The sequence below is a fragment of the Phalangium opilio genome, unplaced genomic scaffold, assembly GCF_054372755.1.
Source record: "Phalangium opilio isolate 3A_F unplaced genomic scaffold, DU_Popi_V2 ptg000089l_1, whole genome shotgun sequence".
Lineage (NCBI taxonomy): Eukaryota > Metazoa > Arthropoda > Arachnida > Opiliones > Phalangiidae > Phalangium > Phalangium opilio.
The window spans coordinates 3,692,164-3,719,918 of NW_028324194.1; the positions used below are offsets into that span (position 1 = coordinate 3,692,164).

The following is a 27,755-nucleotide window of genomic DNA, read 5'->3' on the forward strand; positions in this document are numbered from 1 at the left end:
TTGAATTTTATTAGTGGTCAAGTGGACCACTGACCCCCCTCCGATTTTATTTTTAAACTGGTCATTTGCCCTGTGCCACCTCCTTATTTCCCACGCTGAGCAGCTTGCTTCGTTGAGTGCGTGATCGAGTTGGCTATGGCATTACTGAAATAAAAATTTAAAAACAACAAATTTGCCAGGAGTGTGGCGCATTCATGTAAGCCAAGCTTCTGGGCGGCAAAGTTTGAGGGAATAAATAAGACATGTCGGCGATCCTACCCTATAGGTGCCGACTGCCCCGTGTCCGCCGGGGATGACTTGACCCCCACACCCCGTCCGTCACCTCCCAAGTAAACCTCATTTCCTTCCCCTGCTTACACACGTACTGAAACCTGTATAATCACATCCTTGCCGAGGTCCACTGACCCACTCGCATTGAAACCCTCAAAAAAAAAAAAAAAAAAATTTGAGTCGTGAAACTGGTTATAGAAATTTTTGTTTCGCCAGTTTGATGCTACTTCCGGTATTAATATTATTTCTGGCAGATTGAAGTCGGTGGTGGTTGATGTCGACTCGCATTACTCTCTAGAGGTAGTAAAAACCTTGAGACTTTAATGTGGATTAAATATTGCAATTATGTTTTGTTAAACTAGTATTAAAGTAGGGAATACGTCTTGGCAGACACAGTCGTGAGAATTCAGTAATTCAAAATGGGTGAACGAGCTGATCTTCCTTATCCTTGCATAATTTGCGGAAAGAGGTTCGCTCGTTCAAAGGAAGTCGGCAAACATGTCAAAGATGAACATTTAAATAGCAGTAGCGAAAAATTAACGTGCGAAATATGCAAAAAATGTTTCGCGAGTGTTCAAGCCCTTAAAAAGCATTCCCAAAACCACGCCAATGAAAAACCATACCTCTGCGCAATATGCTACGAAGGTTTCTCGACACCTTCACAACGTCAAAAACACGAACAAACGCATCAAAAGAGGAAAAAAACTAAAGACCGAGCTATCAAAACCACATTAAAAAAGAATAAAGATAAATTACAAAACGAATATCCTAAAAAATTCGCGCAGAAAGGCCCACTTATGAAAAAATTTAATTGCCGATATTGCGATCGATGCTTTACGTACTTTCCTCACAAACGCGATCACGAATCAAAGCATATTTTAGACGATGGCTCAATCGTAACTGACATTAAAGGCCTAAAAGGCAGACCAAATTATCGTAGTGGTAAAAATGCTAAGGTAGAATTGAATAAAGATGGTATTGCCGTTGAAAAACCGAAAGGTAACGGCGCGTATACGTGCAACACGTGTGGTAAAGTTTTAAAAACGAGCCAATCATTACACATGCACAATTTACGCCATATTGGTAAAAAGAACTACTTTTGTTCATATTGTAATCGCGCATTTATGACGCGTCAAAGTATGGTATTTCACGAACGAGTACATTCGGGTGAAAAACCATTCGAGTGCAAATTCTGCGGGAAACGATTTTCGCATCGGTCACCCTATAACGCTCACGAACGTAGTCATACCGGCGATAAAAGATACGAATGCACGTATTGTCAAAAAAGATTCACTCGATACGGGACGTGGCAAAATCACGAAAGAATTCATTCGGGAGAGAAACCGCACAAATGTCGATATTGCGAAAAAAGTTTCGCTCAAGATTCGACTAAAGCAACCCACGAACGAACTCATACTATGTCACCCTCGGCGCGTAGGCGAAAGAAGAAAACAACCACAAATGCAGTTAGCGAAAATAATACGAGTACTGCTAAATCGGATGAGGTTGTGCCTGAAACGACACCACCTTCCGTTATTCCCATTGTAAACCCAACGGTTGCAAACTATAATCAGCAGGAAACTCCTCAGTGGGTTCATTGTTACGAATCAGCTCCGGCCCCCATTTATACTCCCCAGATGATGAGTAACAATTGGTTTGGGTAGTCATGTAAATTTAGTTTCATCACATCTTCGTAAGCTGATTAATTATATCAAAAGTGGATGAGAGGAAAAGTATGAAAATGGCCAAAAGTCGCGACGCGAGTCATCAGAGTTTCGCTGTAGTTGACCGTTTTATTGGCGTAGCTATACTGAGCCTGTTCACTCCCTTAAAATAGGTCTTGTGTTAATTCGCGGTTACCGTCGTCTGCTATTGTGTATGCTAGAACTTCCTCGATTTGTGTTTGTAGCCAGGACAGAGTAGCTGGTAATGTTTTAAAAGGTATTTGAAGGTATAATATGGATTTAAGTATAAGGTTATCGAAGCAATAGAAGAGCGCATAAAACTAGATACGTTTAAAACAAATCTCGGTAATTTAGCTATAGCGCGAGCAGCTTGCGTCGTGATGCGCGTGATCGAGTGGGCTATGGTTAAACCAAGGAGCATAAATGTCTGAACTACTTTAATGAAGTCGCGTGTTTGCAAGTCCATCAGTCACTAGTAAACTAAATAGTTATTGGCGAAACTTTGATCTCCGCAGGCTCTATGACCATTGTCATACTTTCCCTCTCATCCACATTTGTTATATCAAAAGTGTATGGATATAAAAACAAAAAGTACACTTCATTAAAGGAACTGTAAAGAAGGCATCAGCGGGGTGGGCAAAAATTATTTGAAATACGTCAGAGGCACCACGTGACCGAGGAGAGGCGTGGGTGGTTCAAAGAAGCTTAGTTCGTTTTATTTCGAAAACTTGGTACCACATCATGGAATTAGCGCTGCTAGCAATCTCGCGAAAAACAAGGACTAGATGTTAACTAGTCCCACTCCACGAGGAGCCTTTGTATCTTGGCATCACGTGATGTCTGTGACGTACTTCAAATCATTTTTACCCACCCGCCAATGCCTTCAATTCGACAATTTCCTGCCTTTTACTGTAGACGACACGAAAAACTACCCTCCGCTCAACCTCCTACATTGATTTACTTCTTGACGTCATAGGTTTATATAAAGTTTCACATGATGCTCGCGTTCCAAACGTTAATTTTTGGTACTAGAGCTAGCATCTGCAACTTTATGAGCCTATTCATGGCTTGTTACTTGTGCCACAGTCGGTGGTCGACACTATTCTGGGATAAAGGAGGCTGGGCATCTTATATAGTGTGTTACCACGAACTTTGTAGTGACGTCACATGCTCTTACATCTTACCTTATTTTCAGGCGACCATATTGGCAGTCGCGAGACGTCATCAGCTTGGGCAATACAAATTCGGGGCCCAATATTGACGTCACAGTTTCCTCCCCCCCCCCCCAGCTTCGCGGTAGCACACTATTACATGGAGCAAGAAAATTTCAACAAAGCTTACTTTTTGTTTTTATTTCTATATACTTTTGATTATATTCACCAAATGTTTTACAAGTAAATGAGTTTGTATGATTAATGAAGGGTTTTCGAAATGTCACAGGTTCTGATAGGACATTGTACAGAGGGAAGCAGCTAGGTAGCTTCTTTATCTACCATAGAGTAGCGTATTAAAGCGCGATATGGACACAAACCCATCCATATATACGATAACTCACTAAGAAAATTACACAATTTCCCTCATTTCATTTTATGTATGATTTTCCCACATTTCATTTTATGTATGATTTTCCCACATTTCATTTTATGTATGATTTTCCCACATTTCATTTTATGCATGATTTTCCCACATTTCATTTCATGTATGATTTTCCCAACTTAGTAAAAGTTTGTCATTGCCATACCCTTCCGCTGACTTCAGTTTTCATGTCATTCCCACTGCCTTTCGAATAAAACGTTACACTTATGTTTTTAACTTAACCTAAAAAAATATTCTTAAATCGGATCAGCATGGGTTTGAAATTAAAAAATATTAGTTGAGTGTAATTAATTTTTTGTATTAACATTGAATTCAAAACAATTTAGTCTTTGTAAAACATCGAGATTTCGAAACAACATTGCATAGTCAACTTGATCATCGGGAATTGTAACTAAGCACCATTTACATAGCGAAGTTTACTATTTGTTTCATTAAAAACGATTTGATAAAGAACGACATTGCCTCAAAATATTTCATACTCAACTCCTTGTCAAAAGTCGACACATAAATATGATCACAATTTCGTTGTAATTTAAAGAATTAAAATTTTTTAATTAAAACCTTTTTATGTCTGCTTAATTGTTGTGGGAGAAAAATTGAAGGGAAAAGTCGACTTTAGTGGACAAGTAATTCCACTTGCGTCCATACAAGAGGTACAAGTACCATTCCATCATTCCAAAGATCATTCATAAATAAAAATTTGGCCCTTTTTTTAGTTAATAAAAGGCCTGTACTCGCACTCAAAACCGGTTTTTCTGGAAATTTCCGGCTACTCGGGAATCCTCCGCAAAGCTAGTAACACTATTTTTTCCTTATGCCAGTCTTTATTTTTCTAGTCTATTTTTGTTGGACAAGTCCATTTCTTCTTAACGAGTGGTCAACTAAAGCAAGCTACAAGTCTTTCAATACCATAGGCCACTCTATTATGCGTTTAACAGCGCATGATCTGATTGAGTACGCTATGTCACTACACAACACAACACAACACAGTCAAAGACTGATACAGCTTTATTTGACATGCGCGATAACCATTACATTCCACGGTCCGTGGCAGTGTTGTCACTTGTCAGTGCAGGTGATCTTACACATGGCTAGCAAAGGCTTGGATATAAGACCATCAAAGACAGGTGGACTGGAAAAATTATAAGCTAAAACCCCCGTTCTTCAGTCTTTGCCCCTAGCGGGAGAGTCCCGAAACTTTTCGACTCATAAGCCTTATGTTATGGCTATGGTTTGAGTCGAAAAAGTTTAGATATTGGTCTCGGTGTGGCGCTAGAAAGGCGCTGCCCTAAAAGAACCACGCGCCACCCGTATCTCCGTTCCAATCCATCTTTGTTTAATGGTCTTATCTAATATTTAGTAAATAAGCGACTTCTATGCCTAGCTTTTTAGTATTTAAGTGAATATTTATAATTTAGGCTCATTAAACTCTGTAAAAAAAATTTGGACTCATTGGACTCTATTACCAATTTGACTTTGAGGACTCGCGAGTACTGGAAAATTGGACTCGAGGACTCGGCGAGTCCAGTTTTCCACTACTCACACTTTGGACTCTCAACCCAAAAATTAGGACTCGCACACTTCCAGTAAAAACTTTTTAATATTTTGAAATAAATAAATAATGAACATGTAAAATAACATAATTTTAAAAAAGGCGTTAAATTTTAAAATCTATATAAAATTACTTTCGGGTGAATAATAATCGCGCTTGTTCCATTAATTTTTTCGTTTCCTCTAATTCATTTGTTTTTGATGCCAAGTCGCTGCTTTTCACCTTTAACTGCAATTAATCAAAACGAAATGATTAATTACACACGTCATAATATCCAATTTATATTTCTAATTTGACAATTCCGTGGAGAAAATATAATAAACCGAAACATATCAACTTACTTCATGTTGTAGATCATTATTCTTCGTAGTAAGACCTATTAAACATAGATACAGTTACGATAAATAATTCAGGGTTGCCATGGAATTTTCAGAACTAAATTCCCTGACTTTTCCAGGTTTTCCCTGACCTTTTTAGGCCGTAAGTGTAAATAATTGCAGCACGTTTTAAGTGCTTATAATTAAATAAACTCGATCTACATTAAGTTTTCCAATGTATTAGTTGCACCAAAATGAATAAGAAACATTTTAACTATAAATGTTTTCAGTGTTAAGAGACGAGATGGGGAGAAACTTTCATTACTCTTTCAATAAAGACTTATCCCCAGAAATTTTACCCGCTAAAATCAAATTCCCTGACTTTGCTGAAATTTTTAAAAATCCCTGACGTTTCCCTGACCTTTTCGACCCATTTTTAAATTCCCTGATCAAATTCCGTGACCTTTCCCTGACCTTGCTGAAATTCTTAAAGTTCCCTGACCTTTTCGGCCCATTTTTAAATTCTCTGATCAAATTCAGTGACCTTTCCCTGACCTTGCTGAAATTCTTAAAATTCCCTGACCTTTTGGCCCATTTTTAAATTCCTTGATCAAATTCCGTGACCTTTCCCTGGCCTTGCTGAAATTCTTAAAATTCCCTGACCTTTTCGGCCCATTTTTAAATTCCCTGATCAAATTCCGTGACCTTTCCCTGACCTTGCTGAAATTCTTAAAATTCCCTGACCTTTTCGGCCCATTTTTAAATTCCCTGACGTTTCCGGCCCATTTTTAAATTCCCTGACCTTTTCGGGCCAATTTTTAAATTAGCTGACCTTTTCGGGCCAATTTTTAAATTCCCTGACTTTTCCAGGTTTTCCCTGACCCGTGACAACCCTGATTTTTGACTTACTTTGGATTGAGTCGTCCTTATTTTCGTTTTCCTTATTGAGCTGTGTGACGACATTTTCAAGCCTGACAAAGTAAATAAATACTATTAAGGCGAAGAAAAACTTGTGCTAATTTAAAATCAGAAGCCTTTTTATGTATGACACTGTAACGGTGCATGTTACTAATTTTAAACATAAGTACATAAGATATGTTCCATAAGTTTGTCACTGGTTACAAACTGGAGTTTATCAAGAAGTGACAGGCGCAGTCAAAGGCTTGGCACAGACTAAAGCTAGATTCCCACTCGACCGAAAAATCTTTACTGTGAAAACCATGCTTGTGTTCTATTTTTCCGCCCGTGTTCGGCGTTACGCCGGTGTCACAGCCAATAAAATAATTCCACTGATTACGTCATAAATTTCAAGTGCGCACGCATAAGCGAAATAGATTTATAACCGCCATTTTTTTTGTGGATGACCAAGGCTTATCGAAAATATGCCACCATGAAAGAAAAATTAAACTAATGGAAGTTAGGGAAGACTTTATTGAGGAGGTTAGAAAATATCCCTTCTTGTACGATCTAAGCAACAAGGGGACAAAGATACCAATTTAGAGTGCGAAATAGATGTTATGGTAACCACTCAAATCTATCACGTGACCCAAAGTATATACTGGGTATCGCCACACTCAAAATTCAGTCGTAGTGTGAACGGTTTACCACCGGACCCTGGCGTAAGTTAAAATCTAGCTTAAGGCTAGTTTTCACTGGGCATAAACGCGGCGCAAAGCGGCGCAAAATATTTTCAATTTGGCGGAAAGTAAGCGACGTTTCCGCTACAGGTTTTCACTGAAGACGTTTTCCGGCGTTTTTTTTTTCGCGGATTTATTTAGCGCATGCGCATCTAGCGGTAAGAAGACTTCCGTCAAAGCAAAGGACAAAGTGCGCGAAAATAGATAGCGCGAGACTACGTTAAAGCGCCACCACAAGACCGTCAGTGATTGTCTACTATTTCGCGTTTTTTTAAATAACGGCGGAAAGATACAACTTCAATTCCGTGCATTTCTACGTAAAATCGCTAGCTTTCCGAAATATTTTACGTAAAATATTTCAACGCAAACTCCGCGGAAGGCCTTTTTTGCCGCGTTTTTGCCCAGTGAAAACTAGCCTTTAAAATTGGAAGATGGACTGCAAAACCGCGTGTAATCAATTCTCGAACTAGCTCGAGCTGCAAGTCGCTAGCATTACGAAGTACAGGAAGTGTCATACTTATGGAAAATCTTATAAACTTATGTTTAAACCCATTATTTTACTTTTAAGGTATTTACTTTCTAACTATAAAAAACCTAAGGTACAACCTAAAGCAAATTAATGTTTAAAATCCAATACATTAAAAATACGATCAATTTCAAACTCATTAAATTTATAAAATTGCGCTTCAAAGTAAGCAATAAAGATAAAGCAAACTTACCCAGCAATCTTAGTTTTGTAGCAATCTATCTGTTCTTTCTTACTAGAATCCAATTCCATATATTTTGCCACATCGTGCTTATAAACGACCATTTCATCCATAAGTTTCTTCATTCTTCATTTAATTAAAGAAATGTTTTAATTAGCGTTTAACACGTGATGCAGATGAAACTAGAAGCTAATATCATTTGAAGTCCTGTAAAGTACCTAAGACCAATTAAACACGGATGGACTGGAAAAATTATAAGCTTAAACACATGTTCTTCTAATGGCATCGCCTGTCAGCAACGCCCCCTAGCGGGAGAGTCCCAAAACTTAATTCGACTCAGAGTCATAAGCCTTAGTGGAAAAAGTGTCAATATTGGTCGCGGTGTGGCGCTAGAGAGGCGCAGGCGCTGCCCTAAAAGAACCACGCCCCGTATCTCCATTCCAGTACATCCGTGCATGGATTATCTAACGCTAGGGATTGTTCGTTCCCCAAACGCCCCCTAGCAGCAGCTACTATCCCTAACAGGAAGTTATAAAAAATAGGACCAAATATCACGTGTCCTATGACGTCAAAATTAAATCCTGCCTAAGTTTTGCGTCGCCATCTTTAAAATCTGCAAAAACTATTTTGCCAGGAGATGGCGCTATATCTACATCCGTTTTGGTCCAATAAATTGGGGGAATCAAGGAATAATTCGGAACATGTAGTTGGCGATAGCAATACGTGGGAAACACGGTTAGTGAACAATCCCTAGCAATAGTAAATCCATGCTTTCATAGCTGTCCCCCCCCCAGGGGTTCGGACGAAATATTTCTATTGAATATCCCTGACCATTTTAAGGTGTTTACCAGAGCCCACTTCATGCTCTCGAAGCATAGTTTTATATACCAAAGGAAATCCCCAACTTTTTAGGAAAAAAAGCTTAAATCCCTGACGGTCCCCCATTTTCCATATCCTTGACTTATCCAGGTTCTGTACGAACCCTGATACTAACATAACATAAAATCTACATTTTTCAACAGGGTTGCCACGGAATTTTCAGAACCAAATTCCCTGACTTTTCCAGGTTTTCCCTAAGCCTTTTTTTCTGAGATTTTCCCTGACCTTTTTAGGCCGAAAGTGTGAATGTTTACAGCACGATTTAAGTTAAGAGAGGATGAGGAGAAACTTTCATTACTCTTTCAATAAAGACTTATCCCCAGAAATTTTACCCACTAAAATCAAATTCCCTGACTTTGCTGAATTTTTTTTAAAATTCCCTGATTTTACGGCCCATTTTTAAATTCCCTGACTTTTCCAGGTTTTCCCTGACCAGTGGCAACCCCCTTGTAGATAAAAAAAAACAAAAGAGGAAACTTACTGCGTTTGGAGTTCTTCAATCTCAGAATCTTTAATTTGAGATTCGCGGACTTGCGCTGTTAGTTCTTTCCGTAACTTCTCGGTCTCTTCGGATTTTTCCCGTAACAATGCACTTTGATGTTGAACTTGCTCATCAAGACATGCGCGCATTTTATTACTTTCTTCTAATTCATCCAGTAAATGTGCGGTCTATAATTAATTAAAAATGTATATAGTTGAACTCGATAATGAACTCCGTGCAGTTTGGAACTCGAGTAAGAGCGACACCTACAGCAGAGTATTCTTAAAGGTAAAGGTACAGGTAACATAACTGATTATACCTTAAAAGAACGGCCTTTTTCTAAATAAAAATAAATGATCTCTTATTACAATATTAGTCTTAAAAATAATCAAGGACTACTGCTCCATCCGACATTGGTTTAGTGGCGTCTGCTAAATCGAATCACTTAGATTAAATTCTTACAGACAGAGAGAGGTACTGGTAAGACGGGGTTCATACAACTTTAGGAAAACAAATTTCCACGAATTTTCCAGGTTTTTCCCGTATATGTTGTATCCTATGGAGCAAATGTTAACGAAGAAGGGGTGGGGCTAAATAGGACTATTACATAATCAAAGGACATCCCCGTATCTCTAATATAACCAGAGTTATGAGCCCCCAAAGTTTAGTGTAATGTTAATCCTATGGAGGGTATGTTTATGAACATTTTGCTTAATTACTCGGCCCCTGTTTGTCGTAGCCCTACGTTTTTAGTATGGTTGGACTATAACATAATCAAAGGACATCCCCTTATCTCTAGTAGAACCAGAGTTATGAGCCTCCAAAGTATGGTGTAATGTTAATCCTATGGAGGGTGTGCTTATGAACATTTTGCTTAATTACTCGGCCCCTGTTTGTCGTAGTCCTACGTTCTTAGTATGGTTGGATGGGGGGCAAATAGGACTATTACATAATCAAAGGACATCCCCTTAACTCTAGTTGAACCAGAGTTACAAGCCTCCAAAGTATAGTGTAATGTTAATCCTATGGAGGGAATGTTTATGAACATTTTGCTTAATTACTCGGCCCCTGTTAGTCGTAGTCCTACGTTTTTAGTATGGTTGGATGGGGGGCAAATAGGACTATAGCATAATCAAAGGACATCCCCGTATCTCTAGTAGAACCAGAGTAATGAGCCTCCAAGTATAGTGTAATGTTAATCCTATGGAGCGAATGTTCCCGAACATTTTGCTTAATTACTCAGCCCCTGTTTGTCGTAGCCCTACGTTCTTAGTATGGTTGGATGGGGGGCAAATAGGACTATTACATAATCAAAGGACATCCCCTTATCTCTAGTTGAACCAGAGTTACAAGCCTCCAAAGTATAGTGTAATGTTAATCCTATTTAGGGAATGTTTATGAACATTTTGCTTAATTACTCGGCCCCTGTTAGTCGTAGTCCTACGTTTTTAGTATGGTTGGATGGGGGGCAAATAGGACTATAGCATAATCAAAGGACATCCCCGTATCTCTAGTAGAACCAGAGTAATGAGCCTCCAAGTATAGTGTAATGTTAATCCTATGGAGCGAATGTTCCCGAACATTTTGCTTAATTACTCAGCCCCTGTTTGACGCAAATTTCCCTGAATTTTACTAAAAATTCGAATTTTCCCCGAGGTTTTTTGTCAACTATTTATTTCCCTGATTTTTCCAGGTTTGTATGAACCCTGGTAAGTGGTTCGATTCAACAGACACAACTAAACTAATGGCAGGTGGTGGCGCAGTAGTCTTTGATTATTTTTAAGACTAATTAAATGTACTAATTATCATATTGTAATAAGAGCTCATTTATTTATTTTTTTAATATTTAATTCCTTTTATAATTTAGAAAAGGCCATTCTTTTAAGGTATAATGTTACGTTACCGGAACATTTCCCTTAAATTTCGGATCTATACTATTCAAGTCACTTTTGTACACTTTGAACAAGCAAGAACATATGAGCAGACAACTCTTAAAATATAGAACATAAGTGATCTCAATAGAAGTAGTAGAAATTTTCCATTCAGTATCTCAAGCCAATAGAGCTATCTCAGACTCAGAAGAGTTAGCGTGACGTCACCCATGCTATTTGCCCATAGAATCAAAGCGGTACCAAGCATGGCCGCCCTTTGCCAAATCTAAGCCTGTAACGTTTTACCTAGGCACTGACGTCACAACTCACAACTGAGATAGCTCTATAAAGGGACAGTAAAATCATTCGCCATTTGACAGTGACTTATCTCACACGATGGAGATATTTGGTAAACTCACCATAGCACTGCTTTTCACTTCCTGCGAGCCGTACCTCGCAACCAAATTCATTTGATCTTTAAATGCAGCTTCCAAACTGAAGTACGCTTTCGTCAGGGTTTCCTTTTCAAGCTGAAATCAATTAAAACCAATTTAAAAGGACTTCAGAATGAAGTATTTTTTCCATGTTCAACACATGCACATACAGGCTAACGTAAAGAAAATTAAACTCACATAGTTTTCGTGGAGCTTCCTTTCATAATGTTCTCTTATACTTCCACTTCCGCTTAAACTCTGAAATAATAAAAAAATAAACGTAATTAAAGGGAATGAGAAGCTTCGTTTGAAAAACCTCCGATTTATATAACGAAAGGTATCGAATTAATTTCTGTCGGTTCAAAAATATCAAGCTTTTAACTCTCCGATTTCTGGTTATTTAGCCGCAATATGCATTTGAAAATGCTTCATATGAAATTATTTGAAATCCACCTTTTATGAACGGCTAAAACGTTTCCCGTAGGCTGACGTCACAGGTATATTTTTCACGTGAGATGGTGCCACTCTCTCTGCTATATCAGACCCAGAGTTTAGACTGGCGAGAAGCTCGAGACGCCACGTATAGGATTCCCGCGCTTTTTTCCTCCCTCACGGGTGAACAAGCTCGACAAGACAAAATTATTGATATATCGAAACCGAGTTTTCGGGATTTCCAATAGATTTTAAAAATAGAAACTTTGGTTTGGTATTACTGAATAGTAGTGCAAGGTCAAATGGCGCTACAGTCAGATGTTTACTAATAATTTACTAAACCCCCTTATAATTCTCACACCCCACAGACCTCTAGATTAACTAACCACGGTACACTTAATGCAATCACGCTACTATAAACCGCGTATTATGACCATATCTGAACTACCTTAACTATGAACAACTTTAACCATAAGTTTATAAGATATGTTCATTCCTAAGTTTGTCACTGGTTACTGAGAGGTTGTCACGAAGTGAATGAGGTAGGTCATAGGTTCAGGGTAAAGCGACGCCTGGTGAGGCGCTATATGTCAAAGGCTTAGTAATACATATTAAATAGGAAGATGGACAATGCGAAATAACCGAGAGTAGTTAATCAATTCTGGCTTGTTGTTCTCGAACTGTAAGTCTCTCAGTAGCATTAGTAAGTATAGCTAGTGTCATACTTATGGAACATATCTTATGCTTTAACTAGTACATTTTTCTTACTTTATTATTAGAGAATTCATCTTTAATTGGTAAATTTGATATAGGCGGACTGATCCTAGATGGCGAGGAATCATTGGAATTGTTTTCAATTATTTTTTGTAGAATTGCGCTGAAACAAAAAAGAATAAATTAAAGTTGAATTTAATTTTAGAGTTTCAAAGAATATAAATAATTATCATACAGATAATTAAGTGACGTGGATTGAGATTTTTCCAAGGCGGAAATGACGCGTGAAGAAGCAGACCTCAGGACGGGATTTGAATTGTTCGATAAACCCAAAGCTAATGCGCTTTCCAAATCATTTTCCTAAATATAAATTTAAAAACTGTAATAAAACTCTTAGGTAACAACATAATTTTAAAAGATATGTTCCATAAATATGATATTTTACTAGAGAACGACAAGCTAGAATTGACTATACTCCGTTTTACAGTCCATCATCTCCTAAGCCTTTGACAGCGCCTCACCAGGCATCGCTATACGAGAATTCACGACAAGTTCTCAGTAAACAGTGACAAACTTATGGAACATATCTTATAAACTAAAGACACTATTTAAACCCAAAATGTGGGCCTAAATAGTGTCCAGGGTTCGTACAAAATTTTTGGAATGAAATTCCCTGACTTTTCCAGGTTTTTCCTGACAAAATTCCACAAATTTCCCTGACCATTTTCAATAATGTACATGGCGAACATATATGAAAACCAATCTAAATTCACTAGAGTCATTTTTGCACGAATTATTGTTGTAAATAACTAGAGCGAGCGAAGCGAGGTCCGCAAATTTGGGGCTCTGCTCAAGTCTCAGAAGGTCACCCTACTGTTATCCAGACTTTAAAAATTTCCCTCCAATAAATTTTTCACTGACATTTCCCTGACTTTTAAGGTCCATTTTTAATTTCCCTGACTTTTCCCTGACTTTTAAGGTCCATTTTTAATTTCCCTGACTTTTAAGGTCCATTTTTAATTTCCCTGACTTTTAAGGTCCATTTTTAATTTCCCTGACTTTTCGCTGACTTTTAAGGTCCATTTTTAATTTCCCTGACTTTTAAGGTCCATTTTTAATTTCCCTGACTTTTAAGGTCCATTTTTAATTTCCCTGACTTTTAAGGTCCATTTTTAATTTCCCTGACTTTTAAGGTCCATTTTTAATTTCCCTGACTTTTCCCTGACTTTTAAGGTCCATTTTTAATTTCCCTGTCTTTTCCCTTACTTTTAAGGTCCATTTTTAATTTCCCTGTCTTTTCCCTGACTTTTAAGGTCCATTTTTAATTTCCCTGACTTTTCCCTGACATTTTAGGCCCATTTTCAACTTCCCTGACTTTTCCAGGATTTCCAGGTCGTGTACGAACCCTGGTGTCCCTGGCCATTTAAACCCAAAACTTGCGCAATAGCTATCCCTTTAGGGCAACCTTGCTCAAGCCTCACAATTTCCCTGAATTTTACTTAGAACTATTTATTTCCCCGAAATTTCCAGGTTTGTATGAATCCTTGTTGAAGTACTTTCACAAGCTTACTTCGTTAAATTCTCCCAGAAGTTCTTGCACCTCGGCCGTGAAGTTATCCCTGGCTTTACTTAATATATAAATTGCTTGAATAGCAATAACCATGCTAAAATTAACGAACAATTAAATTTAAGAATTTCCCATTTCCTAATTACGTAATAATTACCCGAGTTCGCACTTCTTATTATGGTAATTAAAAATCAAATTAGATTCAAAAACCGCGGTAATAAAGCAATTCAATCCTTTGGCTATGACCTTGCGGCATTCTATTTCCTGGCAAAGAACTACGGAAAATGTTAAGATTCATTTCATTAGTTCATAGCATTAACAGCATCGACGTAAGTTTATAAGTAATACGTTCCATCCATAAGTATGACACTTCCTATATAAGTTCGTAATGCAACTGAGAGACTTACAGCTCGAGCTAGTTCGAGAACGACGGAAACGAGAATTGAAGTCCTACACTCGGTGGTTAATTTAATTTTCCAGGACTTCCATTTAGTCCTATTAAGTCTGCATTACTAAGCCTTTGACAGCGCCTTACCCTGAATCTATGACCTACTTCACTTCGTGACAACCTCTCAGTAACCAGTGACTAACTTATGGAACATATCTTATGAACTTATAGAATCAGGGTTCATACAACTTTTGGAAAACAAATTTCCCTGAGTTTTCCAGGTCTTTTCCGTATATGGAGCAAAAGTTAACGGAGAGGGGGGGTAAATAGGACTATAACATACTAAAAGGACATCCCCTTATCTCTAGTAGAACCAGAATTATGAGCCCCCAAAGTTTAGTGCAATGTTAATCCTATGGAGGGGATGTTTATGAACATTTTTCTTAATTACTCGGCCCCTGTTTGTCGTAGTCCTACGTTTTTAGTATGGTTGGATGGGGGGCAAATAGGACTATAACATACTCGAAGGACATCCCCTTATCTCTAGTAGAACCACAGTTATTTGTCTCCAAAGATTACTGTAATGTTAATCCTATGGAGGGGATGTTTATGAACCTTTTGCTTAATTACTCGGCCCCTGTTTGTCGTAGCCCTACGTTCTTAGTATGGTTGGATGGGGGCAAATAGGACTATAACATACTAAAAGGACATCCCCTTATCTCTAGTAGAACCAGAGTTATGAGCCCCCAAAGTTTAGTGTAATGTTAATCCTATGGAGGGGATGTTTATGAACATTTTGCTTAATTACTCGGCCCATGTTTGTCGTAGCCCTACGTTTTTAGTATTGTTGGATGGAGGGCAAATTGGACTATAACATACTGAAAGGACATCCCCGTATCTCTAATATAACCAGAGTTATGAGCCCCCAAAGTTTAGTGTAATGTTAATCCTATGGAGGGGATGCTTATGAACATTTTGCTTAATTCAATTACTCGGCCCCTGTTTGACGCAAATTTCCCCGATTTCCCCGAATTTTACTAAAAATTCTAAATTTCCCTGAGTTTTTTGTCAACTATTTATTTCCCCGATTATTCCAGGTTTGTATGAACCCTGTCCCTGTAGTAATACTAAATATAAGATCAATCTGCATAGTGAAACATTCAGGAAATAACGCAGAATGATTTTAAAATTCAAATTAGGTTGAGAATTTACGGATAATATTATGATATTTGCACCAGACTTGATTTTTCATTTCACCCTCCCTTTAATAGTATTAAAAGTACAAAAAAATAATAAATAAAACTCAATATTTACCTGAGATTAAATTTAAACATTCTACTTGAATATTTAAGAAACCGGTAGCTGAACTGCTAATTTTATTCTTGAGAAAAATCTCGTTGATTAATTCAAGAAGTCCCACTTTCTTGATAATTTGAAGGATTTCATTGGTGACGCCATTGTTCTATTAAATGCAATAAAATAATTAACATCGCATTTAAAGGAAAAGTTCAGGTAACATAACACTATGCCTTTAAAAGAACGACCTTTTTCTAAATATAAAAGGGAAACTAAATTATCTCTCATTGCAAAATAATTAGCATCAGGGTTAATACAACTTTTGGAAAACAAATTTCCCTGAGATTTCCAGGTTTTTCACCATATACTTCCGTGAATTTTCCAGGTTTTCCCCCGTATATGGAGTATCCTATGGGGCAAATGTTAACGAAGGAGGGGGGGGGGCAAATAGCACTATTACATAATCAAAGGACATCCCCGTATCTCTAATATAACCAAAGTTATGAGCCTCCAAAGTATAGTGCAATGTTAATCCTATGGAGGGTATGTTTACGAACATTTTGCTTAATTACTCGACCCCTGTTTGAGGCAAATTTCCCTGATTTCCCTGAATTTTACTAAAAATTCTAAATATACCCGAGGGTTTTGTCAACTATTTATTTCCCTGATTTTTCCAGGTTTATATGAACCCTGAGCATTTAATTAGTCTTAAAAAAAAATCAAGCATTAAATGCTAATTATTTTGTAATAAAAGATAATATATTTTCTCTTTTTATATTTAATTCCATTTATATTTAGAAAAAGCAGCCGTTCTTTTAAGGTATAATGTTTCATTACCTGAAGTTTTCAATTTAAGCATAGCTATTTATTTATTTATTTTAAAATTGAGAATGTTATTCCGTATGTTATAAATACCTTAATAACTCCATTTATAACTTGAATTGCGAGGAGTGGCAACTTGTAATCAATGCCTTCAGTTAAACATTTTAGCAGCCACGTTTTTAGAACTTTGAAGTTGGAGTCCAGATGAGTGACATTCAAAAATAGTTCCAAAAACGTAGGAGTGCATTTTTTTAATATGCACAGAATGAACTCGCAAGTCTGCAAAATAATTAGAAATACAAAAGTATTTCCTAAATTGCTCCTTCTAGGGTACCAATTATTAACAACATAAGTTCCTAAGATATGTTCATTCCATAAGTTTGTAACTGGCTACAAACTGGAGCTTGTCATGAAATGACGTAGGTGATAGATTCAGGGTAAAGCGACGCCTAGTGACGCGCTGTCAAAGGCTTAGTACAGACAAAATAATAAGATGGAAGCCTGCAAAATTAACCACCGAGTGCAGTTAATCAATTCTCTCGAACTAGCTCGAGCTGTAAGTGTCTCTGTAGCATTACGAACTTGTATTGTATAGGAAGTGTAATACTTATAGAACATATCTTATGAACTTATCGTTGAACACCTTCCCTTTAGAATTCTGTAAATAAACTTACCGCAGTTGCATTGCAATCTGATTCATCAAGCTTCGATGTTAAATTGATAATTTTATCCAATGAGAAACTAAATAAAATCAAATTTGTAATCAGCATTAACGAGGCGGGCTTTTAAGGAGAAATTGACGAAATGGCCAGAAAACCATTTTTATAATAGCTTTAAACTTTTAAAATCTTAAAGAAAACTCAAAAAAATTATCCATTAATTATATAAAAAAGTGTAAGTGTTGAAGCAAATCTTGGCTGTGGTTTAGTTTAAACAAATGCTACTAGATGCTCCCATAGTCAAGGGGTGGAGTTAACTGGCTCGCTATTTTTAGGAAAGGATAGTTTTAGTTCCGCCCTTGTGGACGAGTTCCGATTGATTACTACCTTTGGTGAGGTTAGCCAACATGTTAGGACTAAGACTATTTAGTATTAAAAAATAAACAGAGATGGACTACAATGGAGAAACCTCTTATTAAGCTTATGTGCTACGTCTTTGAGCTTGTTAGGTATAAAACATTTGAAAACCTATGCAATATACCAAATTAAAACCTTAAAAAGCCCCAAAACTGTCAAAAAAAACCCTAAGTGTTTAAATCAAAAATATTGAAACCTTCCCCCTTGTTGAGCAATATTGAAACTTTTTCGACTCAAACTATAGTCATAACATAAGGCTTTTGAGTCGAATTAAGTTTCGGGACTCTCCCGCTAGGGGCGACGACAGGTGATGTCATTAGAAGAACGTGGTTTTTAGCTTATCATTACGGTCCATCTGTGTTTAATGGTCTTAGGTTAGGGGAACCAAAGGAGGTAACATTTGCTCTAGGCAGTTGAGCATTCTGTTTAATTCTCTTTATAAAGAATAAATTTATCTTTTAATAATGTTTTGGGTCATTTAGAATAAGGGCTAAAGGTAAACTAGATTTATTTGCCAGATTAGTGGTGAAAATGAATTCTATATAGCCATATGAGAGCATCCTGACGTCAGCATGATGTGATTGGGACTAAGGAACTTTTAATAAGTTAACTATTTTGCAAATCAATATTTTGTATTACTACTCTACTGTTTCCATTTAAATAGTAATAGCAAAAATGGCCAGCGCATTTCATAATTAATCATAAATACTTTAAGTTTTACTCACTCTTTTTCATCAATTCCATTCCTTAACTCGTTATTTTCAATTAAATATTTACAGAAAAACAAACGAGCTTCCTTGATCTCCGCATTCCTGACGCCAATTGTTTTTTCCAGCAATCTTAAACTTTCTTGGAAGAAATCACTTTTTCTCGGTAAAACCTGCGATATGAACAGAATATAACTACAAAACTAACGTGGTAAGACCATAAGTTCATGAAATATGTTCCATCCATAAGTATGGCACTTCCTAGCTAGTTCTAGCAGAACGACAAGCGAGAATTGATTGGCTATACTCGGTTAATTTTGCAGTCCCTCTTATTTACCCTCTACTAAGCCTTTGATAGCACCTCACCAGGCGTCGCTTTACCCTGAATCTATGTCCTACGTCACTCACTTCATAACAAGCTCCAGTTTGTAACCAGTGACAAACTTATGGCCAACATATCTTATGAACCAAGACGTGATATCTAGTTTATTAGGGAGAAGATATAAATTCGCCACATTTCCAGCTTAATCTCCAGTCCAAACGTAGCCTGTCCGGGATTAATCCCCGCCTCTAAATTCAACCAGCATCTCATTGGTTCCTGAAAACTCACGTCAGCGCGACGCGAATGACGAACATTACAGTCATATTTTCCGACTGAGGAGAGGCGAAATAGCCCGGCCTCCATTTACGTCCCCCCCTTGTATTTTTAAAGGGGGACTGGGACTATGGCGCGCGAATATTAAGCCTTTTATTCCTTCTCCCTATTAAACTAGATATAACTTCTTGCATGAACTTACGTACGTAATACTTACACTGCCATACGTTAATTGTTTCTTAAAAAATGATAAAATTATGGTTAGGGCGTAGATACTTTTAATTAAATCATCGGAATGGCCCAAACTATTTATTCGAATTAAAAACCTGCCAAGTTTCTCGTTCTCCTAAAGAACGAGACAAAAAAAATTACTATAACATTACAAAACAACTGACTGATTCTTCAACTTACAAATTCCGTGAAATTCATCGCATCCAAATTTGTAAAAGCAAAGAAATTTCTAAGACATCCCAAAGCAATTTCAGCAAACGTATTATTTTTCCTAAAAAATTTTTTATCTAAATTTAAATTCCTTATAGGAAAAATATGAATTTTTTCCCCGGAATTTTAGGATTTTTTAGGAAAATATAGGAATAAAATTGCTTAAACTATGCAGAAAAATCTCAAAAAAATTTACAAATTGGATTTTACTCTGAAAAAAGGAACTTAATTAAAAAATAATATTCGAAAATCCCAAGCAAACTCCGCAATGATATCAATAAAAGAGCTAAATTTGATTCTAAACTATACAAAAACTTTATAATTAAGTAAAAATTATAGGACCTTTCATAAAATTATAGAATAATAGACGACAGGTTCAAAAATATAGAATTTTATAGGAATTATATAACCGCTACCCTACCCGCGCCAGCTAACTCCAATCCTCGACTATAAGCAGGGTTCATACAAGTTTTGGAAAACAAATTTCCCTGAGATTTTCAGGTTTTTCCCCCATATACTTCCCTGGGTTTTCCAGGTTTTTCCCGTATATGGAGTATTTCATGGAGCAAATGTTAACGAAGGAGGGGGGGGGCAAATAGGACTATTACGTAATCAAAGGACATCCCCGTTTCTCTAGTACAACCCGAGTTATGAGCCTCCAAAGTATAGTGTAATGTTAATCCTATGGAGCGAACATTTTGCTCAATTACTCGGCCCCTGTTTGACGCAAATTTCCCTAATTTCCCTGAATTTTACTAAAAATTCTAAATTTCCCTAAGGTTTTTGTCAACTATTTATTTCCCTGATTTTTCCAGGTTTTCCCTGTTTTCCAGGGTTGTACGAACCCTGTATAAGAGAGTGAGAGCCACCTAGTGGCATTTGTTTAAACTAAATCCCAACCGCGACTTGCTTTAATTATATATTTAGCGGCTGATGCCAAAATTAAATATTTTAATGATAATTTCATTTTCACATTTTCAACTTTTAGGCATATTTAGTATCAGCAAGAAGTGATTTCTATTTTATTAGGGAGAAGGTATAAATTCGCCACATTATCTCCAGTTCAAACGTAGCCTGTCCGGAGTTAATCCCCGCCGCCTCTAAATTACAACCAGCTGCATCTCATTGGTTCTTGAAACCTCACGTCAGCGCGGCGCGAACGATAACGAAAATTACAGGTATTTTCCGACTGAGAAGAGGCGAAATAGCCCGGCCTCCTTTTACGTACCCCCCCCCCCCTGGTATTTTGAAAGGGGGACTGGGACTATGGCACGCGAATACTTGGGCATCTTATACCTTCTCCCTAATAAACTAGATATCACTTCTTGGTATCAGAAAACCCAAGAATCCCTAAGATCCAATCTTCACATATACTTACAATAGGGGTAGTAAATTCATAATGGTTGTTTTAACTGCCACGGAGTCCCCCTTCGATGTACTTAACAGAAATAGAAGTTCTAGGACCTGTAAGAAATGAATAGGATTATATCATAAGTTTATAAGATATGTTCATCCATAAGTATGTCACTACCTACACTTGGTAATGCTAGAGACTTACAACTCGAGATAACTAGTTCGAGAACGACAGGCGAGAAGTGACTACACTCGGTTTGGCAGTCCATCTTCCTATTTTGACTGTGGTAAGCCTTTGTCAGTGCGTCGCTTTACGAGAATCTGTTACGTTTCACCTACGTCACTTCATGACAAGCTCTCAGTAACCAGTGACTAACTGGAGTTGTCGTAAAGTGACCATAGATAATATACATAAGGATCGGAAGGTATGCCTGCTCGTTTTTCGTGCATGACTCGCCGTACGCATGCGCTGGTTTCCGGAAGTAGAACCTACCCAGTTTGTACAAAGCGCGGCAAGCTCTCCCCCGACCTTCTGATCCTGGTGTTTATTATCTATGAAGTGACGTAGGTCATAGATTCAGGGTACAGCGACGTCTGGTGAGGCGCTATCAAAGGCTTAATAATACAGACTAAATGATAGTAAGATGGACTGCAAAATTAACCGAGTGTAGTCTGCAATTCTCGCTTCCGTCGTTCTCGAACTAGCTCGAGCCGTAAGTCTCTAGCATTACTAAGTATAGGTAGTGTCATACTTCTGGAAAATCTTATAAACTTATGTTATATACAATATTCTCGATTACGGAGAAAACAGTAAACATTGACTTAGGAAGTTAGAAACTATATATTGAAAGAAATAAAAACTAACAGGTACTTTTACTAAGGCATCATCCTTTTTAACATTGGCATTGAAGTAGGCGCAGATTGGTAGAAGTATTTTATACGTTTCTGTCAAATATTCCAGTAAAAACGGGTTTTGTGCTGAAATGAAACATTCGATCATATATTACAAATTTTCTTAAGAGCTAGATCGCAAACAATTTGAAAATAATCAGATCTTAAGAGTTAGTCTGATTGTCAAAATACCATAAGAAAAAAATTGCAATTAAGCTGAAAGCCTCATACTAAGAGATCTGGGACTCATAAAGGGTCCGTAAACTTGTCGGCGGACCATTGAATTTTTTTTAAGTCGTTATTGACGTCAAAACCCCAGGGGCTAAGATAAACGAAAGTCCTTCATTCTATCGGGGAAAATAGTCTTAAGGCATTTTCCTACTTTGGTGTTATTCAACCTTATCCGGCAGGTGATACAATTCAGGGTTCATACAACTTTTGGAAAACAAATTTCCCTGAGATTTCCAGGTGTTTTCCCCATATACTTCCCTGAATTTTCCAGGTTTTTCCCCTATATGTTGTATACTATGGACCAAATGTTAACGAAGGAGGGGGGGGGGGGCAAATAGGACTATTACATAATCAAAGGACATCCCCGTATCTCTAATAGAACCAGAGTTATGAGCCTCCAAAGTTCAGTGTAATGTTAATCCTATGGAACATTTTGCTTAATTACTCGATCGGCCCCTGTTTGACGCAAATTTCCCCGATTTCCCTGAATTTTACTAAAAATCCGAAATTTCCCTGAGGTTTTTGTCAACTATTTATTTCCCTGATTTTTCCAGGTTTGTATGAACCCTGACAATTGGGCCTATGCTATTGCTACCAACGCCGGTTATAGGGGTCTCGGACTCTCAGGAGTGGGGAGGGACTGGGAAAACGCCGGAGTTCACAACCAATCGCAAGAGAGATTAGCCACAAAATCATTCCTGTTTGACACGTTTTACATCAATGATTGTTGAGATTGGGGAAATCGTTAGCCTTTTTCAAAAAGATTCAAACAATTCGCCGACTGCTTTACAGCACCAAACATTTCCTATATTATCCTGACAGGTCTTGGGCTGAATATTACAGGGTTGCCACGGAATTTTCAGAACCAAATTCCCTGTTCTTTTTCTCAGATTTTCCCTGACCTTTTAGGCCGAAAGTGTGAATGTTCACAGCACGTTTTAAGTGCTTATGATTAAATAAACTCGATCTACATTAAGTTTTCCAATGTATTTGTTGCACCAAAACGAATAAGAAACATTTTAACTATAAATGACAGTCTAAGAGGCATTTACTTGACATAAAAACAATTCTAGACAGCATTTTTAAGGATTGCTCTAGAGTTCACTCTGCGTTAAGAAGAGACGAGATGAGGAGAAACTTTCATTACTCTTTCAATAAAGACTTATCCCCAGAAGTTTTACCCACGAAAATCAAATTAGCCTTATTCCTGATCAGCGCCACCTACCCATAGCGGTGACTTTGAGAACTACTGTAAGCGGCAAGCCAATCAGATGTCGCTAAAATCTGGTGACGTCATTTTTGGTAAGACCCGAGAGTGCCAGTCAGTGACGTCACCAGATTTTAGCGACATCTGATTGGCTTGCCGCTTACAGTAGTTCTCAAAGTCGCCGCTATGGGTAGGTGGCGCTGATCAGGAATAAGGCTAATTCCCTGACTTTGCTGAAATTTTTAAAATTCCCTGACTTTTCCAGGACTCTCAGGTACTGTGGCAACCCTGTATTATTTATTCAGCATATTAAGAATGAAATCCTTCATACCCATTTTATAAAGTACGGAAATAGATTTCTGGGCCACAAAAGCGCCGCCATCCTCTTCGCTTAGTGAGAGCAAATCCACTAATGATAACACCAAGTCCTCAGTCAAATTATTTTCGTTTGCAAATTTCGGTTGTGCGAGTAAGACCTGAAAATAAACAAACAAACAAACAAACAAATAAAATGAAGTGTTTGTCTAAGTCTAGCCATTTCAATTTCCCTTGGCTCCTGTGTCATCCCATAAATTCTGGATACTCAAGTTCTACCTACAAATAGGGACTTGGCAATTCGGGCTTAACTCCGCCGCCAACGCCATTATGGTATGTTTTTTTTTCTCTACAGAATGAAAGCTATATAACAGCGTGGGAAATAAGGCGGTGGCACAGGGCAAATGACCAGTTTAAAAATTGCCTGGACCAGTTTATTTATTAAATCGGAGGGGGGGGGGTCACGTGGTCCATGGGACCACTAAGAAAATTCAAGGGTAACCAGTCCAGACATTATCTCAACTATTTAATTACCCACTTCTAAAGTTTAGCAGACGACGCGCTCTGGTCAATGGTCATGGACCAGTTTATTTATTCCAGGCCAGGGGGGTCGCTGGCCCAGTGTCCAGCTTAAAAAAAATCCTTATTTCCCACCCTGCTATATAAGCCTCTCCTTCGGTATGTTTTTAAGCCCTAGTGGAAGGTAGCGTGACGTTGCATGACGTAGTACTGCCAAGTCCCTATTTTACCTTGCAAAAGGTGGGAACCAATCAGAACCCTCCCACCAGGGCGGAGCTAAAAAAAGGTTTGCAAAGTTTAGCGGTTAAATCAACTCCACCCCCCCCCCCGATTATGGGAGCATCTAGTGGCATTTCTTCAAACTAAACAAATGCAATTAAACTGCAATTGCAGTTGAAATGCAGTTCCTCGTGTATTAATTTATTTTTGCTATTATGCAAGGTCACAAACAACACTTATGGACACTCTGGGAAATAGCAGTGCATTTCCCCTGGTCCAAAACCAGTTTATTAATTGCTTGGACTAGTTTTTAATTCAAGAGGTGGGGGTTACTGGTCCTCGGGACCATTTTAAAACAAATCTATAGGAGAAGAAAGGCTGGGCCCAGTACGAAGACCAGTTTATTATTTCGGACGCTAGGGGGGATCACTGGTCCCAAGGACTAGTTTAAAAATATCCTTATTTCCCAGACTGCTTATGGAAACATTGAGACACAATAAAAATATAAAATTAACTTTCTAGAATTCAGGGTTCGGATGATATTTTCATATTGAAAATCCTTGACTTTTCCAGCTTATCCCTGACCAAATTTTGACACCAATATCCCTGACCATTTTAAGTACGTGTTTACCAGAGCCCACTTCATAACTACACCTGCAGCCCGCCCATATTTAGCATAACTCGAAGCAATCATGGTTTCATATACCAAACTTAATCCCCGACACAGGGTTCATACAACTTTTGGAAAACAAATTTCCCTGAGATTTCCAGGCTTTTCCCCATATACTTCCCTGAATTTTCCAGGTTTTTCCCGTATATGGAGTATCCTATGGAGCAAATGTTAACGAAGGAGGGGGGGGGGCAAATAGGACTATTACATAATCAAAGGACATCCCCCTATCTCTAATATAAACACAGTTATGAGCCTCCGAAGTTTAGTGTAATGCTAATCCTATGGAGGGTATATTTATGAACATTTTGCTTAATTACTCGGCCCCTGTTTAAAGAAAGCCCAAGTTCATAGTATGGTTGGATGGGGGCAAATAAGACTATAACATACTCAAAGGACATCCCCTTATCTCTAATATAACCAGAGTTATGAGCCTCCAAAGTTTAGTGTAATGTTAATCCTATGGAGGGGATGTTTACGAACATTTTACTTAATTACTAGGCCCCTGTTTGACGCAAAATTTCACTGATTTCCCTGAATTTTACTAAAAAATTCTAAATTTTCCCTGAGGTTTTTGTCAACTATTTATTTCCCGGATTTTTCCAGGTTTTCCCGGTTTTCCAGGTTTGTATGAACCCTGCCGACATATTCCTGACTTTTTAGGACAAAACTTTGAATCCCCGACTTTTTCCCCACATATCCCTGACTTATCCAGGTTCCGTACCAACCCTGTCTAAGATTGTGAGGTTAAAAAATAAGGACAAAAAATTCGTTTCAACCTCGAATTTGCTCAACTCTTGAAGGATCTGTTCTTCTATCCCTCTATCCTGGCAGTCTTGACATTTGTAGCTCTTTACTAAAGCGCTTAAGTTGTTCGAAGATGCCTCGCTGTCAAAACAAAACCATTGGATAAATAGTATTTAGAAACTTATCATTTATTTAAAAATTTTTTTGAATGATATGAATAGAGTAACATATGCTGAGGGGGGTGACGTCATGGGTTTTTCAGCCAATGAAATTAACGAGCCAAGAGATGGAGTCACCTTCTGGTGGCTATAGAGCTCATGTTAAATTCTGCCGCCAAAATGGCGAATGGGCGGAGTTTAATGTCACCCTCCCTATAACCGATATAACTCTATTATAGAGGCAAAAAACGGCACATTAAAAAATTAAAAATTTGTTCATTCACCCTTGTCAGTCACCAACGAGCAAAGGGACCGACAAATGCCGGAAAACCTAATTTCAATACTTAACAATAATAATAATAATCTAGGCTTTGTCTATGAAGGGATTTCCACACTAAGCCTTGGCTTATTTACAGGTGGGTGCCTTTCCATTGCATAGAGGGGTGCAGGGGGCTAGCCCCTATGCCCCCACAGATAACCTACAGCGCCCTATACTAACTATTACCGTTAACCTCGGCAAGTTTTTGATGGAAAGGAGAAGCCAACCGGGTTAGACCGCGGAGGAAAACTCCTTTGACAAGCGGCGAGAGAACTTGCAAACTCTACGCAGAAGGATTTCTTCCCAGATTTTTCACCCAGTGCCACAGTCCGGCATCGAACCCAGGATCCTCTTGCTACACCACCCAACTCTAAGACATCGTCATCCCTAACCTACCCAGGGTTCATACGAAAATTTTTACATTTAAAATCCCCGACTTATCCAGGAAATCCCTGACAAAATTTTGGAAATATCCCTGACAACTTTAAGGTCTTTACCAGAGCCCACTTCATAATTGCACCTGTCTCTTATTTAGCATTGCTCGAAGCAGGGTTTGATATACCAAACGAAATCCCTGACATATCCCTGACTTTTTAGGAAAATGTTTTAAATCCCCGACTTTTCCCCCTAATTTTCATATCTCTGACTTTTTAGTTAAAACTTTTAAATCCCTGACTTATCCCTGACTTTTTCCCCTAATTTTCATATCCCTGACTTTTTAGGAAAAACTTTTAAATCCCCGACTTATCCCCCTAATTTTCATATCCCCGACTTTTCAGGAAAAACTTTTTAAATCCCTGACTTATCCCCGACTTTTTCCCCTAATTTTCATATCCCTGACTTTTTAGGAAAAACTTTTAAACCCCTGACATATCCCTGACTTTTTAGGAAAAACTTTTAAATCCCTGACTTATTCCCCTAATTTTCATATCCCCAACTTTTCAGGAAAAACTTTTTAAATCCCTGACGTATCCCTGACTTTTTAGGAAAAACTTTTAAATCCCTGACATATCCCTGACTTTTTAGGAAAAACTTTTAAATCCCTGACTTATCCCTGACTTTTTCCCCTAATTTTCATATCCCTGACTTTTTAGGAAAAACTTTTAAATCCCCGACTTATCCCTGACTATTTCCCCTAATTTTCATATCCCTGACTTATCCAGGTTCCGTACGAACCCTGACACCAAATAAGTAACATTAAACATTAAGTGCATGTTTCATCGAGAGACTGGACTTGATGCAGTTTGGGGTGCCTAATTTACCTCTAGGTATAGATGCCACCCTTCAACACTTACAAAAGTGCTTGGTGATGGGTGAATGAACAACTAAAAAAAATACCGTGAAACTAACATGACATTATGACAATGAAAAACAAGATTAACAGCAGATACCTTAGGGCAAAAATCAATTTGAAAGAACATACCATTTTTCCATTTTGGTTTAAAATATTGGTGATTTAAAAAACTACACGCTTTCAGTCTCTGCGATATTTAGCCGCGCGTAACTTGATTGAATTTAATGAACCGAAGCACTATGAGCCTTTCTTTACCGACTTAAGGTTGAGGGTTTCAAAAGATTAACAGAATCAACACCGACAATCACCACTATTTATCACTTTTTGAATTAACGGAAACGTAATCTGCTTTCTACCATTGGATA

The 27,755-nt window shown here is 37.9% G+C and overlaps 2 protein-coding genes across 4 annotated transcripts; one reads left to right on the forward strand and one right to left on the reverse strand.

Moving 5' to 3' along the window:
- Positions 1-485: 485 nt before the first annotated feature.
- Positions 486-4,115, forward strand: LOC149647052 (uncharacterized). The gene is made up of 2 exons (XM_089849935.1): positions 486-1,963; positions 3,396-4,115. The coding sequence occupies exon 1, from the start codon at positions 690-692 to the stop codon at positions 1,932-1,934; it is 1,245 nt and encodes a 414-aa protein (XP_089706061.1). The 5' UTR covers positions 486-689; the 3' UTR covers positions 1,935-1,963; positions 3,396-4,115.
- Positions 4,116-5,132: 1,017 nt separating this feature from the next.
- LOC149647053 (uncharacterized) lies at positions 5,133-27,717 on the reverse strand. 3 transcript variants are annotated; one of them, XM_089849937.1, is made up of 22 exons: positions 27,520-27,717; positions 25,652-25,760; positions 23,481-23,625; positions 21,692-21,798; positions 20,846-20,931; positions 19,438-19,528; positions 19,244-19,372; positions 18,450-18,604; positions 17,323-17,389; positions 16,742-16,927; positions 15,845-15,992; positions 14,300-14,417; positions 14,146-14,239; positions 12,811-12,935; positions 12,630-12,738; positions 11,628-11,687; positions 11,415-11,525; positions 9,125-9,312; positions 7,777-7,890; positions 6,330-6,391; positions 5,445-5,479; positions 5,133-5,331 (listed from the first exon to the last, which is right to left on the reverse strand). In XM_089849937.1, the coding sequence occupies exons 1-22, from the start codon at positions 27,528-27,530 to the stop codon at positions 5,233-5,235; spliced, it is 2,349 nt and encodes a 782-aa protein (XP_089706063.1). In that variant the 5' UTR covers positions 27,531-27,717; the 3' UTR covers positions 5,133-5,232. The 3 variants fall into 3 exon arrangements, with proteins under 3 accessions (XP_089706063.1, XP_089706062.1, XP_089706064.1); XM_089849936.1 differs by having other exon boundaries at positions 21,686-21,798; positions 27,520-27,716; XM_089849938.1 differs by lacking the exon at positions 25,652-25,760 and having other exon boundaries at positions 21,686-21,798.
- Between the last annotated feature and the right edge of the window lie 38 nt (positions 27,718-27,755).

Coding starts and splice junctions, on each gene's coding strand:
- LOC149647052 (XM_089849935.1), top strand. CDS start 690: ATGGGTGAACGAGCTGATCTTCCTTATCCTTGCATAATTTGCGGAAAG.
- LOC149647053 (XM_089849936.1), bottom strand. Junction 21,799..23,480: donor TTCCGTACTTTATAAAATGG/GTATGAAGGATT, acceptor GTTTCATTTCAG/CACAAAACCCGTTTTTACTG. Junction 16,928..17,322: donor CAGATTGCAATGCAACTGCG/GTAAGTTTATTT, acceptor ATTATTTTGCAG/ACTTGCGAGTTCATTCTGTG.